The sequence below is a fragment of the Ambystoma mexicanum genome, chromosome 3p (genome assembly GCF_040938575.1).
Source record: "Ambystoma mexicanum isolate Mex_15411 chromosome 3p, UKY_AmexF1_1, whole genome shotgun sequence".
Lineage (NCBI taxonomy): Eukaryota > Metazoa > Chordata > Amphibia > Caudata > Ambystomatidae > Ambystoma > Ambystoma mexicanum.
In genome coordinates, this window is record NC_090925.1 from 1,200,964,244 (window position 1) to 1,200,977,968 (window position 13,725).

At 46.3% G+C, this 13,725-nt stretch overlaps 1 protein-coding gene across 5 annotated transcripts in view; it reads right to left on the minus strand.

Annotated features, from left to right (window-relative positions):
- The window catches only part of MYOT (myotilin), a 546,673-nt gene that overhangs the window by 146,688 nt on the left and 386,260 nt on the right, over nucleotides 1–13,725 (minus strand). For all 5 annotated transcript variants that reach the window (XM_069652618.1, XM_069652622.1, XM_069652620.1 and 2 more), the window contains one exon: nucleotides 389–937. In XM_069652618.1, coding sequence (XP_069508719.1) covers nucleotides 389–937 — 549 coding nt within the window. The remainder of the gene's footprint in view (nucleotides 1–388; nucleotides 938–13,725) is intronic.

Genomic DNA, 13,725 nt, shown 5'->3' on the forward strand with positions numbered 1-13,725 from the left:
AATACCTCATGACCTGTCACAGGAAGTCAGTAACACCCTTAGCGGCTGACTCGTGAGGGGTTCCTTCCCATGCTCTTCTGCCCTACTGAGTTCTGATCAGCGGGACCAAAGTGCAGGGACATGTAGTCAAATGCAGAGTGACAATGGGCAGATAGAAAAGAAAACCACGGAATGGGTGGAGAGTAGAAAGGGATAAGTGAATGAGCAATGAGATGGAAGGATTGGCAAGAAGAGAAGCACATAAAAAGCTTAGCACATGTCCAATGAACTCCAGCACTTCCTCTGCTGGGGATAGTGGAAGCAGGGCATAGTTATGTTAATTACGGCTACAGAGTACCTTTGCAAAAACAGCACTTGCATTAGAAAGGGAAAGCATTATATAACTCACCTTGATTCCACAGCCGTGGGAGCGTTGTGGCTGTTCGTGTACTCCGAATGTGAAGGCAGCACTGAGCTGAGGAAAGCAGCTGGTGTCTGGTCGTGTGCCAAAGCAGCCTTCTGCCCCTGGGAGGGGCCTGTAGGAAACTGCGTCGCTGACGAAGAGGAGTGACGAGCAGATTCCATAGTTGACGCAAAGGACGCTGATGAGAAATATTTTGGAGAGTTTATTGATGGTGATGATGGAGAAGGTTTAGAGGTGGCAGTTACTTGGGGCGAGCATTGTGCCGGACATGCAGGCTGCGCCTGGATAAAATGTTTTGGACGTTCATAGTTAAACATGGTTGGTGGGCGCACAGAGGAAATTGGAGGCGAGTTGGTAATGATACAACCAGGCTCTTCTTGTCTGTTTTGTTTTGTCCCACTGTGAGAAATTTGCTGTGGACTGATTGGTGACTGATCCCCAGGTGAAAAGTCTTGACGCTTCTTGTGCCCTGCTGTCTCGGCAGAACTAATGTTGTGGCATGACGCAAAATCTCTGTCAGAAAATGGTGTATCCCTGAAATATAAGAGACATTACACATCATTAAAAAATGTCAAGAAGTATTTTATGAGAAGTTTTATGAGGAGGGTTTGCACCATGACCCAGTCACACTCTTTATTCAGTTTTGTTTGCCACTCTAGGTTGTGTGGTGATTACTTTTTGCATGCTTTAGCAGGAATATTTTATGTGGTTAATGTCAGGTTCCCACCTGATCTCCCCTTTTCGCTCGTTCTATGAAATAATCATTCCTATCACACCTGCCTGAGAGCAAGGATTGGGTCTACATTGAGACTAACATTGATAAGATTTCTACTCAGAAAATTAAGGAGGGGTGGCTTGTAATTCAGCTGTTTAAGACTTGCATATTTTTCCAGCTACGTTTGGTAAAAATCAGATTTGATACATATAACTAAATACATTAGATATACAAATTATGTGTGCTCCCTAAAACGGATTTTCTTTAATGCCTACCTGCACTTCTCAGCAAGCACCTCATGTTGCGTTCTTCCAAATCTGCAGTGAGGGCAATATCAAACCATGTGGCATAGGATACAAGCCATTCAATGTCTGCAGCTCATCTGTTAATGGATGGTATGTGGAAAAGATGATGTCTTTCTAGGGTCTGTGATATAATTTTACTAAAGGACGATGCTGCTTGGTTTTACCTTTGAGTACCATTGGGTTAGGTAATAACAACAGGTATCATTACAGCACTTGTAAGAGGAATCGGGATCAAAGGGCTATATGATAACATGGATATGTTGCATGAAAATGTGGGGTGGATCCCTTTCCTGCACGTTACTAGGCAACACACTTGTCTACACATCTGGGTCAGCATTTAGCCTTTACCACCAAGTGAAATTGTGTTTCATTCTCTCCCTTCTGCATGTCATTATAAAATATAATTGTATTTCCTTTACTACTGTTGAGTACCTTCGTCTTCACTTGCTTACTGAACTCAATGGCTTGGGTTAGTTGCCACTTAGTTTCCTCCTTTCAAATCGTTCTTCTGCTGTTTTCAGATCAGGAGTATTCTCTTCCTCCTTCCCACATCGCGATGGTGCACCCCAAGGTTCTATCCTAGGATTTTTTCCCTCTGCTATCCACACCTGCTCCATTTCTGCACTCATTTTTATGTTAGGCTATCTTCCCCACTTCTTACCTATATGTTTGCCCAGAATCACTTTTACCCATGTCTCGTCCTCTTTTCTGCTCATCGTGTTACCTGCCATGACCTTTACATAATTTGTTACAATTTACATACATTTGTTAATTTGTTAGAAGTTCAAAAATATAAGTTTAAAATTAATTATAATTTTAAAAAAACAAGTAAAACCTACCAGGAACTAAATGAAAGTACTTGTCTATCTGCTACTCTCATGTATCCCCCACTCCTGTCCTCACTGTCATCCTCTAGCCTGTGTTCCTCGCCCTATAGTCTGAATTATTTATAACATTACAATGGGGAAGGCACAGATAACTCCCTCTTGCCCTGCTGACATGTTCTCTTCCTTCCGCCGAAACCACGCATGTGTCTATTTTCAAACGTTTTACTTTCATATTAAAATGAGGCGACATGCCCCATTTCCATCCTGCAACAGCCTGACCCATTCCTTCGGATTATTTCTGCTAGTTACTTTTTTCACAAACTTGTTTGACCTTTTTACATAAAAAGGTTTTCATTGGGACCTTTCCATATTACAATTTCTTTGTAAATCAGGCCCTTAGTCTTTTACATTTTTATTTTCAAATTTAGCACCAGAGCACACTCGGAATTGTTCCCCCACTCTCTGCTCACCCTGGCCACTCCCATAATGTCTTTTGATTGATTTGCCCTGAAGAACAACCTATCCCACATAGCTTCCCCAACTTATTTGTCTTCCGTTAATATTCAATTTTATCACGTAACTTTGAGTTGATTTTATTTTGAAACTATTGATATTGATATTGATATTGTATTTATTTCGCACTTGTACACAAGTGTTTCAGGGCACGACAAGGCAGAGAGGGGAACAGAGGAGAACCTAACAATGATCTTACTAGGCCCAGTGACATTGAGAACGCGCAAGTGCATGGGAGATGGGGACGGGGAAAGTACATGGAAGGGGGGAGAAGTGGAAAGTAAAGAGCAAAGGAGAAACAGATAATTAGTAATAAATAAATAAATAACAAAGGCAACCAACAGTGGTAGTGCAGCCAGCAAGTGCTGGGTTTAAGGCAGCAGACGGGGTAGGTGTGATAAGTGTAGGAAGAAAAAGGGGGGGACTATATGGGTACAGATACAGACCCCAGTGCAAGGGGTGGCCCGGAGGCAGTGCGGGGAGGGTGGCAGGGCAAGCAGGTACCTGGGCCTGGAGGGCAGAGGTTGGCCAGGTGTAAAGTGCCAAGAGAGAACAGATCAGCAGGGGAGAGGGGCAGCGAAGGCAGAAGTAAAGAGGAAGGTCTTGAGGTACTTCCGGAACCAGAGACGGTTCTCCTCAAGTTTTAGAGTCGCAGGGAGGCTGTTCAAGAAGGAGGCTCCAGCCGAAGACAGAGATCTACCCCCAGCTCGTTTCTTTGAAAAACGACTGACCCTGAGGGGGTTAGAGGTAGAGGAGTGAAGAGCTCGAGAGGGGAGGTATTTGCAGAGGGATAGCAGAAGGTATTTTGGACCCATGCCCCAGAAAGCCTTGTGGACAATGCAGATGGTTTTGAATTTAAGCCTTGCATCCACTGGGAGCAAATCGAGAGACTTCAGAGCTGGAGAGATACAATCCAAGGTCCTGAGGCTAAGGACAAGTCTTGCAGTCCTGTTCCAGATTAGTTGCAGGGGGCACAGAGTAGAGGCAGGTAGATTTAGAAAGAGGATGTTACAAAGGTCCAACCTAGAGAGAACCAGAGCTTGGGAGACAGTGAGCTTCTGGGGGAAGGAGAGGAAAGGCAGAGTACCTCTGAGGAGGTGCAGTAGTATGTTTGACTTTTTAGAGATATCAGAGATGTGGGCGGAGAAGGAAAGTGTGGAGTCAAAGATGACCCCGAGGTTCTTAGCCTCGCAGGAGGGGGTAGGAGGAGGGCCAAGGGAGGCCAGTCAGAGAGTGAGAGGAAAGGATGGTGGAGGTGTGCAGATGAGCAGGATCTCCGTCTTGCTGGCATTCAGACAAAGGTCGTTGGCGGCACACAAATCTTGAATGGCAGTTAGGGAATCAGAGATGAGAGAGGGAGAGGAGGTGGCCGAGGGCAGACTGAAAATGAGTTGAGTGTCATCAGCGTAGCACTGAAAATGTGAGCAGAAAATGGCAATGCAGTGGGCGAGAGTTGCCAGGTATTGGTTGAAAAGCCAGGCGAGAGATTAGACCCCTGGGGAACACCACAGGTAGAGAGGAAGATAGATGATAGGAAAGACCCAAGTTGGACCTGGGAGGGTCGATCAGAGAGGAAAGAGGTCAGCCAGGCCTGAGCCTGTTCAGTGATACCCAGGTTATCACGGAGACGGTTGAGCAGGATGGTATGGTTGACCGTGTCGATGGCAGAAGAGAGATTGAGTAGGATGAGGAAAGAGGGAATGTTAGAGTCAGGGTTGGAGAGCAGATCTTCACGGATGTTCAGGAGAGCAGTTTCTGTGCTTCTAACAGCTCTGAAGCCAGACTGGTGGTCATGGAGACAACCAACAGAATTGGAATGAAGGTTAAACTGAGAGATACCAGCTTTTCCAGGAGTTTGCCCAGAAAGCGAGTAATGGAAATTGGGCAATAGTTAGCCGGACAAGAAGGATCAGCTGTGGGTTTCTTGTGAAGAGGATGCACAAGGGAGTGCTTCAGAGGGGAGGGGAAGGATCCTGAGGCAAATTAGTGTTTGCAAAAATCAGCCGGAGCGAGGGTGTCAATGTGGTCCTTGATAGTTTTAGAGGAACAGGGATGAACCTATGTATAGTGATGTGTTGAAAACACTATAAGCCTCCTGCAGATTATTAATTAGGATCCAGAACCAGAACATAGACAGCCAAAATCTGAGTGATAAATGAGGCACTCTTCATTCTCAATGACGGTCACCCCTGCTTCCTGGTACTCCTTAATCTTTTCTTCACTATTCAACACAGAAGGCCATCAAGCCATGAATAGCACACCGCACAATTGCATGGGAATTGGAAACAAAATCCTCCTCTGACTCACCACAAACCTAGGACGTAGCGAACCAGATCCTTGGCTTTACCAATTCCTTGTGGATCGATCATCTCACCCATGATCATCAACCTTTACAAGGGTCCGCTAAGAGCTCTCCTTGCGATCCACAACATTCACAGATGCATGGTCATGTTTCATGAATGCCTGAAAATATCATCAATGAAAGGCATCCACTAAATCAAGACCCGTCACAAACTGATCCAGGCCAGACCAAGGTGGAATTCCACATCTAAACCTGTCTGTCAGCCATGACCCTTGATGGCTTCATCCCAGATGACACGCTATTTATTTTATGAATTTATTTTGTGTTTTATAAAGTGCCTCACATACACCGAATATGGCAAAGTGCTTCTCTGTGATTCTAATTAGAGATCCATATCTCTTTCAAAAAGCACACAGCAAAGTAAATGACCTGCAGAAGATGAACCTCTTGCTACTAGACACCAGCTTCAGATCCACCACACAGAACCTAGCCCAGTCTCGTCTAGGTAAAGGAAAATCCAGACTCACCGTCCAACTAACCACTACCCAAGCACCTACGAAATGTGACCTCCGACATTGCTGCCTACCTCATCAAAGGTCTCCACAAATAAGACCACACACATACCACACTAATCAAATGCCACTGGCTACACCTACAAGCAAGGAACACCTTCAAAGCTTGCTTCTCCATATACAAAGCTGTCACCATGCATGTTCCCACCTATCTGCCCGACAAAGGTCCCATATCTGACGATCAGCCCATCACCAGATATCACGATCTGGCCAAACTAGAGAAGCAGAAATAGAGAAAAAAAAACAGGAAACAAGCATTCTCAGTCTATGCGCCCATGCTTGGAGATGTACCCCTTCTGCCATTCAGGAAAGATCTTCTACCATCCTCTTCATGGAGCACCCTCTGCAACCAAGTCAGCCTCCTGACAACCACTCTCGGCAGCCCATTCCCTCTTCACTGCCCCACTCCGACCCAGACTTTCAGCCCTTTTCTTATCCCCTGCTAACTGTAAATGTGAATTATTCCCTGCCACCCCAAAAGGTATGCTGGTACCAAATGTTATCTCCCAAAGTCTGTTCCCCCATGTAACCATCTAATGCATGGCAGCAACGCCTTACATCTGTCTGTTGCACCCCGAAGTTGGTTTCATGCTCACTAAACACTTAAAATTAAATAAATAAAGGTCCAAAGTGAAATTGGCCTGATGAGGCCCAACAAGGCTGAAACACGTGTATGGTGTTGCTGTTGGTACTCTTGTTCAGAGAGGAATTGCCATAGCATTTCGGTGCTGGACTGCCCATGTGGGCGGGCCAAAGACTGACATGCAAATGGCTATTTCCCATCTGTGAAAGGTACAGTGAGCAAAAAGCAGATGGCTGCGAACTCTCATCTGAGAACAGGTTATCATGCCATGTTCTTTCTGGAGAGGAGCGAGCGCCTGCTACCTTTTTTCAACGTGAAATGAATCTGCTTTGTGAAAGAAGCAGGGTATAGTGTATGCCTGCTACATTAATATATCATTGCCACTTTCTTTGAGTCTCCTGGTTACTTCTAGTGCATTGATTGGTGTCTCCCTCAATGGTGCTGCCACATTGGTCACCTGGAAGGCAGGGAATATAAAACCCTTCCCTGCATGTTTTAGATCTCGATCCTACTGTCCTTCCTGTGTAATGCTCTCGTTTATTTTGATATGGTCAATATCTAAAGCATGTATGGATGTCTTGCAAACCTACCCTGGCGTTGTCTTTACTTCTACTGGCAACTGACAATCTGGTGACCTCCAAGTTAACATCAATCACTCACCCCTCGACTCACCCATTTAATGACTGTTCCCCATCCAGGCACTGTAAAGTGAGCTCGGTGCATAATTAAGTCCAGGTCGATGTAACTTGATCCCTCGCAATCCATATATTATTGTATGGGGGTGTCTCCTATGTAGGCCTCTTGTATCCCCCGGCCACTTGCTTGCACCTTGTAAAGATGGACGAAAGGAAATGATGCCGGCTTGTTTTGCCCGCGGAATTCGAAGGACGGCAAAGAGAGCTACAAAATCGGAAAAAATCATTCATCCGATTGATTTAAAGGGAACCCCGAGCTTTGGTGTTCAAATAAAGTCCCCTACAAGATTTCACGTGCCGTTCTATTCAAAGTGTCTGCGAGAGTCTAGTCACATGGAGCCAAACTAATGCTAGTTTGCGCACAGGGAGAGACGACGCGAAATAATTCAGACGCACTCGCCATCCGCAATACATGTTATATGAAGGTCTGCGCTTGACTGACAAACGCAGACACCGCGCGCCCTGCGCTTGGCGAACCCGAGGCTCTGCACCTGTCTTCAGCCTTTAGAGTCGCTGCTCGGGATAAGGTGTTCATTTCTGTGTGAAGTTGTGAAATCTGCCGGGCTGAAGTGAGCCCTTCAGAGCCCAGTACACCCGACACTGGAAGAGTTAACATGCTAGCATTTAGCAAAATCATACATCACGTTTGTCAACGCGTAAATAAGAACAAATGCACGCGAATAAAGAACACTCGCCCACAGAAGCTAAAGATGAAACGCTACCTTCAGATGCAATGTATCCTCTAGAGGAATACATGCATTATTTCCGATTAAAGTGTGTGGCGTCATCCGATTTTTCCCGGAACTCGATTCCCTGTGCAATAAACGTGAAACAAACACCTTACCTAGTGGCCGGTGTCAACTAGTGCTTCTGCGGTGACTGCATTCATCTGGGCAAGTCAATTCCCCACGATAAGCCCCGGGACCTTTATCAGCTGCCATGGAATGGAATCTGACAGGCAGAGCCAACCTCTCATTGTGACGCATCAAAATAAAAGTCCCATGTCCAACTGGCTCGTGGCTGTTGTGGCCCCCCAGTTGGAGGAAGTGTGGCGCGAGCCAGGAATGCAAGCCGGCATGCCTTGCAGGAGAGTGTCGTCAACTGCTTTCAAAGCTGAAGCGTGCTCACCCCATTCTGTACATCTTGTATCCGAGTGCGATTTGTCCGCTTAATGTCACGGGCCTAGTCTGCTTGCTAGTCGCCATGTTGCACACATATTTCACTACTGACGCGCGAGGGGCAGTGCAAGCAGTGTTTCAACACCCAGGATACGATTAAACCCTTAGCTTAACGTAATATTTAGGCTGCCATTTACATTTGTTTTATATCACCAACTGTGCATGTCATTCTTCTTTACCTAACTCAGATATAAACTGATTCAAGGACCAGTACAATTTTACGAAACAAGTCGAAGACAGCAGGCGAAATGCTTGTGACGCACTTCTTTGGTACTACATGTCACATTCCCTAATTCTTTCAAACTATGCACATGAAAGCATTATTTTTCAAGATACCCTCAAATTTGATCTACTCGTCTATAGCCAAATAATGTAATTTCGTTTTTGTAAATCAAAAAAGTAAAAGGACGCGTACATGGCCACCTGTGTTTAGTATGATGTGTGCGAATGTACAGAAAAACATACAGTATGAGCATTTCTCAATGTCCTCTAATGCATAGTTCTCTAGAAACTTTTACTCGGGAGCTACTCTCAGGTCAATCTGCATGCTAATCCACTGCTCAGACATACAAACTGTAAAATGTTGCTGCGTACTGGATTCTTTGAAACGCAATGAGTGCATTTTGTATAGTGAGACAACAGAGGAGCGTAGGATTCTCATGGTATCACAACAAGGGGTTGAGGGTAGACGACTCCGGAGGGGGCAGCAGGATTTCAATGGTTCAGTCAGTCATGGCTCAAGAATATTTTCTGTGGACGGGTCCAAATATCTCCCCAAAAATTCCTAATCAGAACAACAACAGTCTCAATGGACTTCTCCTTGTAGATGTCTTTCCCACAGACTGGTGGGTGGGGGGGCGGGAGGGTGCTGAATCTCTCATTCAGAATCCCAGTCCTAAGAGCTCCTGGAAGGTCATGTCACCTTCCCGTGCTCTGGCATTGCAGGCTCTTGGGGTTTCCTAGATGCTGGCTTTCTGGGATCCCATACCTTTGGACTACTACAGTTTGAAAAAGTCCTTAGCAATCCAGTCGTCATTGTAGCTGGCAAGCAAAGCCAGAGAGAGGTCCCTTGAGCAGCCTAGCCAGAACTGGGAGACCCCACTCACCCCATTTCTATACAGACACTACTCTCCATATCTCATTCCTTCTCCAACCATCTGGCCTGACAAGTACTGCTGAGAAATGTGCTATTATTGATGGTTAGGTCCTGATCTCCCTTTCGGTCACTCCTTCTCCTAGTTCTCCTTCACCTCCTCTATACCAGTATTCCATGAGTTCAAAATTGGGTCTGACCCATTCCCAGTGTCTGAAGTTACTTCCTACCGCTTTTTCACTCTCGCTGCAACCACATGTTCCCTCTCCACTTCTATTATTACCCCTTCCTTTAATTGTCACCACCCTCTTCCTCTCCACTCCAGGTTACACCTGTTCACACCCCCCCTCAGCTGGGGAGCATCTGGCCTGGCAGGCCTTCAACGTTGCACCCACTGCACCCTGGTTGTATGCCCAACTTCAGTTGGCCACATAGATTGGAGCCTTTGTCAGGATTAGTCCTGCGAATACTAAGGCAGCGAAATAGATCAAGGGAAATGTGCACATAGGAACAACGACTCATGTATGCTAGAAGCCAGGAGTGCAAACAGAGTGTGATATTAAACCCAATATGTGAAAAGGGATGTGGGGTAAGCACCTGACCGCGAGGAAAGTCGGCAAGCGCCTTACCCCCAATTGCTGTTACAGGTACTGACAGCGCTAAACCCACGTAGAGGGCAAGCAATGACAGGATCTGTGAACTAACACTCTGATGGTATCAAATAAGGGAACTAAAGAACTGTACTCACAAGGACGAGAATAAACCTCTTGAACGTCAGCTAGCCCATGAATCCTGTTGATGATGGGACCCCGAGAGGCTAGAACAGCAATGGGAGAAGTAGGAAGGTCCAGAGGGCACGGGCTGTAGGTTGCCAGGGAGAGGTAGACTGTAGAACAGGGGGCCCAAGAGGACAAGGGCTGAAGGCAGCCGGAGCGAGGCAGGCTGCAGGGCAGGGAGCCCAGAGGACAAGGGCGGAGGCTGGAATGCAGCAGAGCGTGATCCGCTGTTAAGTGGGGAGCCCGACAGGGCAAGGGTGAAGGCTGGAAGGCAGCCGAGAGTGATCCGCTGCAGAAAACTAAATACCTAAGTTGAAATCGTGATAACAAATAGTGAGGAAAACATAAGCATTCACACAGGAGCTAGCTAACAACCGCACACCACACCTAAAATCAAATGGGAATATAAATGCAGAAGTGCTAAGGAAAACCTGAAATGGATCCCAAAAGAAGTAAGGATCAGGAGCCGGGAAAAAGCTAAATAACCAATGCAAACTTCTCCCTATCCTTCCAAGGAAAAGACAGGAAGCTAAAGAGGAAGGCTAAGGCATACGGGTTAACAGCAGCAAAGGACAGAGTCAAAGAAATACCAACTGGGCTGCATTTGAAAAGGGAAAGCACTGAGAAATGCTGCCTGTAAACAGAGGAAGGAAAAAAGGGAAACAAGGGAGCAGAAATCAATTAGAGCATGAATCAGAGATTCAGGGCGGAGGGAACAAGAAAACAGGAACCAGGACCTATGTGAAAGGGCAAGGAACAGTGAACAAGGGACTAGTCAAAAACAGGAACACTGCAAACGATGACCAGCGCTGGACTGAAGTGAGACTGTGGCTTTTAAAGCTGCTAAACGAGCACACGCCTCAGGTGTGCTGACTGCTGCACCTGCAGCCACAGGTGTTGCTTATCCTCCACCCAACCTAGTCCTGCAAGGGTGGAGGTGGAGCAGGGGGCCAGGCATTCTGGGAAACACAGTCATTTGGTTAAAGAAGCATGCTGGCTGCCAAAGACCTGGAATGGATCCGGAAGGGAAGTAGTTTGGAAAATAGGGATTTTGCGCTCCCAATTCATTACAGCACTGTGGCATTAGGTTCGGAGGAAATGTCCAGCAAGGAATAAGCCCCAAAACATGCCCCCAAGTGGCGGGAACGGGAGCGAAGGGAGCGAGTCGTGACAGTATACCCCCTCCTACGGCCCTCTTCGGGTGCCCGCCACCCGCACGAGACTTCTTCTTTCCATGATGGGAGTGCTTTTTCTTTGGAGGTGGCACTGATGGAAATGGTGGCTTGTGGGCAAAGGCAGATGGGCTTCCATGATAGGAGTGCTTTGTCTTTGGAAGTGATACTGCTGGAATCGATGGCTTCTGGTGAGGAAGAGACTCATGGTTTGAAGAAAGGCATGAAGGACTTGCAAGACCTGAAGCAGAGTTGAAAGGTCCAGGAAACTCAGTCACTGGGAGTGGACCCTTGTAAGTCTTTGAGGAGGGAGGCAGGCTGGTGCAACTTGCCTTAGACAATGGTAAAAGTTCTGTTAGCCTTTCTGCCAAGAGCGCACATGCGGGAGGTAAGGAAGTTGCTGGCTTCAGGAAATGTTCATGTTCAGCCATTAGAGAAGGTGGCGCCTGAGGTAGAGGTTCAGATCTTTTTCTGTCATCCATCTGGGAAAAGGCTTGTGGTTGAAAATGATTAAGGTTTGATTGCACGTTGGATACAACAGCAGGGACGTTTGGCATACTGATAGGAGTGATAGACACAGTACTTGGTATTTCAGGCACACTTGCAGAAGGAGCAATAACAGACACATCTTGAACTGCAGCAGTCATTCCCTTCCTTCGGCTACTAGCACCCAACTGGTGCTTCTTGGCGGAATTCTGTTGCACAAGTTCTGTAGGTAATACGCCGGTCTGCATCACCCCCTGTGCACACCCAGGTGAGTGGTTCTGACTCACCACTTGGTCTAGCTTGATGACTCTGAAGCGGGAGCTGGCAAAAGTCTCAAAATCTGATGCTGTATCTTTTGGAGGCTCTGATGCTAAAGTGAAGCAGTTGGGAGAATCGTCTTGTGGAAAAGGCTGGCATTCTGATGCTCCTCCTGAAGCAAAAGAAAGGCATTCTAAACGTTCATCGACAGTAAATGTTTGGGATTCAGGAGGACTGTCTGGAGCAGTAGAAAATACAGCAGGATCTGATGGTGTAGACAGGTATACCTCTGATGTTGGAAGCGAAGCTAAGCAGGATACCGGTGTGTCATGAACTGAAGGTAAACAAGCAATAGACTCTGGAACTGAAGACATGCACATATGATGGACTACCGGAGGCTCTCTGGCTGAAGGATGATCTTCTGGATGAGTCGCTGTAGACAGGCAGGCCAGAGGAAACTTTGAAGCGGAAGGCATGCAAGTTGGAGCCATCTCGGTAGCTGAATCCAAACATGTCAGGGTCTTTGGGACTAACCCCGTGCATGGTGGAGGCTCTTGATGAAATGGCAGACATGGCAGTGGTTCATTGGTTGAAGACACGTGTACCAAAGATGACTGCAGGGCTGTGGATTGGATCATAGAAGAGTCAATGGTTGTAGGAGGACACACAGAAGTCTCAGAAGTTGATAGACACATTGGTGTCTCAGGAATGGAGGGCACCTTTAGGGCATTAGACTCCTTGGCTCCAGTAACCAAGGACTGAACTGTACCCTTGCGGTCCTTTTCTTTAGTGGGTGACACAGAGTCTCTTTCTTTGTGGAAGTCAAAATCAACCAGTGGAATCACCATAGTAAAGTCTCTGTTAATCAGGATTTCGTCAATTGTCCATTCCTCTGTCTTAGCTTCTGAAAGAGGCTGATTAACAATCAACAGTTCAGGATTCGCCTGCTGGTCTTTTGGTTCTGTATACTGTGGAATGAGTTCATCAGAACATGCAATCTGTACAGTCTCTGACTGTTTGTATTGATCAGAATTGGCAGAAGGAAGAGTGAACCCAGAGGTAAGATCGTCTTCCACATCAGCTTTAAACTCTACTTCAGTCTCAGCAGCTGTATCAAGAGCAGGACCTAAGCCTAGTGTAGTGACTGAATCTGTGTATGCCACCTTTGTGTCTTGTGTTTGGAGATCAGAAGCTTGGATGTGTGCTAGCTCAGAATTATGACAGACTGCTACACAGGAAACTTTAGGTAAAGGAGTGGCTTGTAAATCTTCAGCTAACTGCAATCCCTGATAATCAGCAGAACAATTGTTAGAAACTGTGCCCAGGTTGAGCGCTGTGCTAGAAGAAAGACTTTCACTTCCAATAGATCTAACATATTGGCAATTATCATGATTTACCAAAGTCTCTGCACTCAGGGGCTGAACTGTGTTCACTTCATCAACATTAATGGATAAAGTCTGAGGTGTATTCAGGAATGCGTGCAAGATCTTATTCTCCTCTTGTAAAGAAATGAATTCTTGTGTTAACTCCTCAAGCTTGGCTCTTAGTATGCCCTGCATTAACTGTACATCACTATCAGTAGGCACAGGGGGAGGCATAGTAGCATCAGGGCTGGATCCTGCACTGGCAATCTGGATGTGCACCGATTGTGCACTGTCCTCTACTGCTTTCAGGTTCTGAGATTTATACTTTCTCATACTAACTTGGTCTGTGTTACCCTTAAGCAAACTATTGACCTTAGACCTCTTGACATTAGGGACTACCGTATGTACTTGTGCAAAGAAGTATTTGGACTGAGGGTAGAAAACAGAAGTTATGCAAGGAACCCCTTCATTCTTTATGTTTGT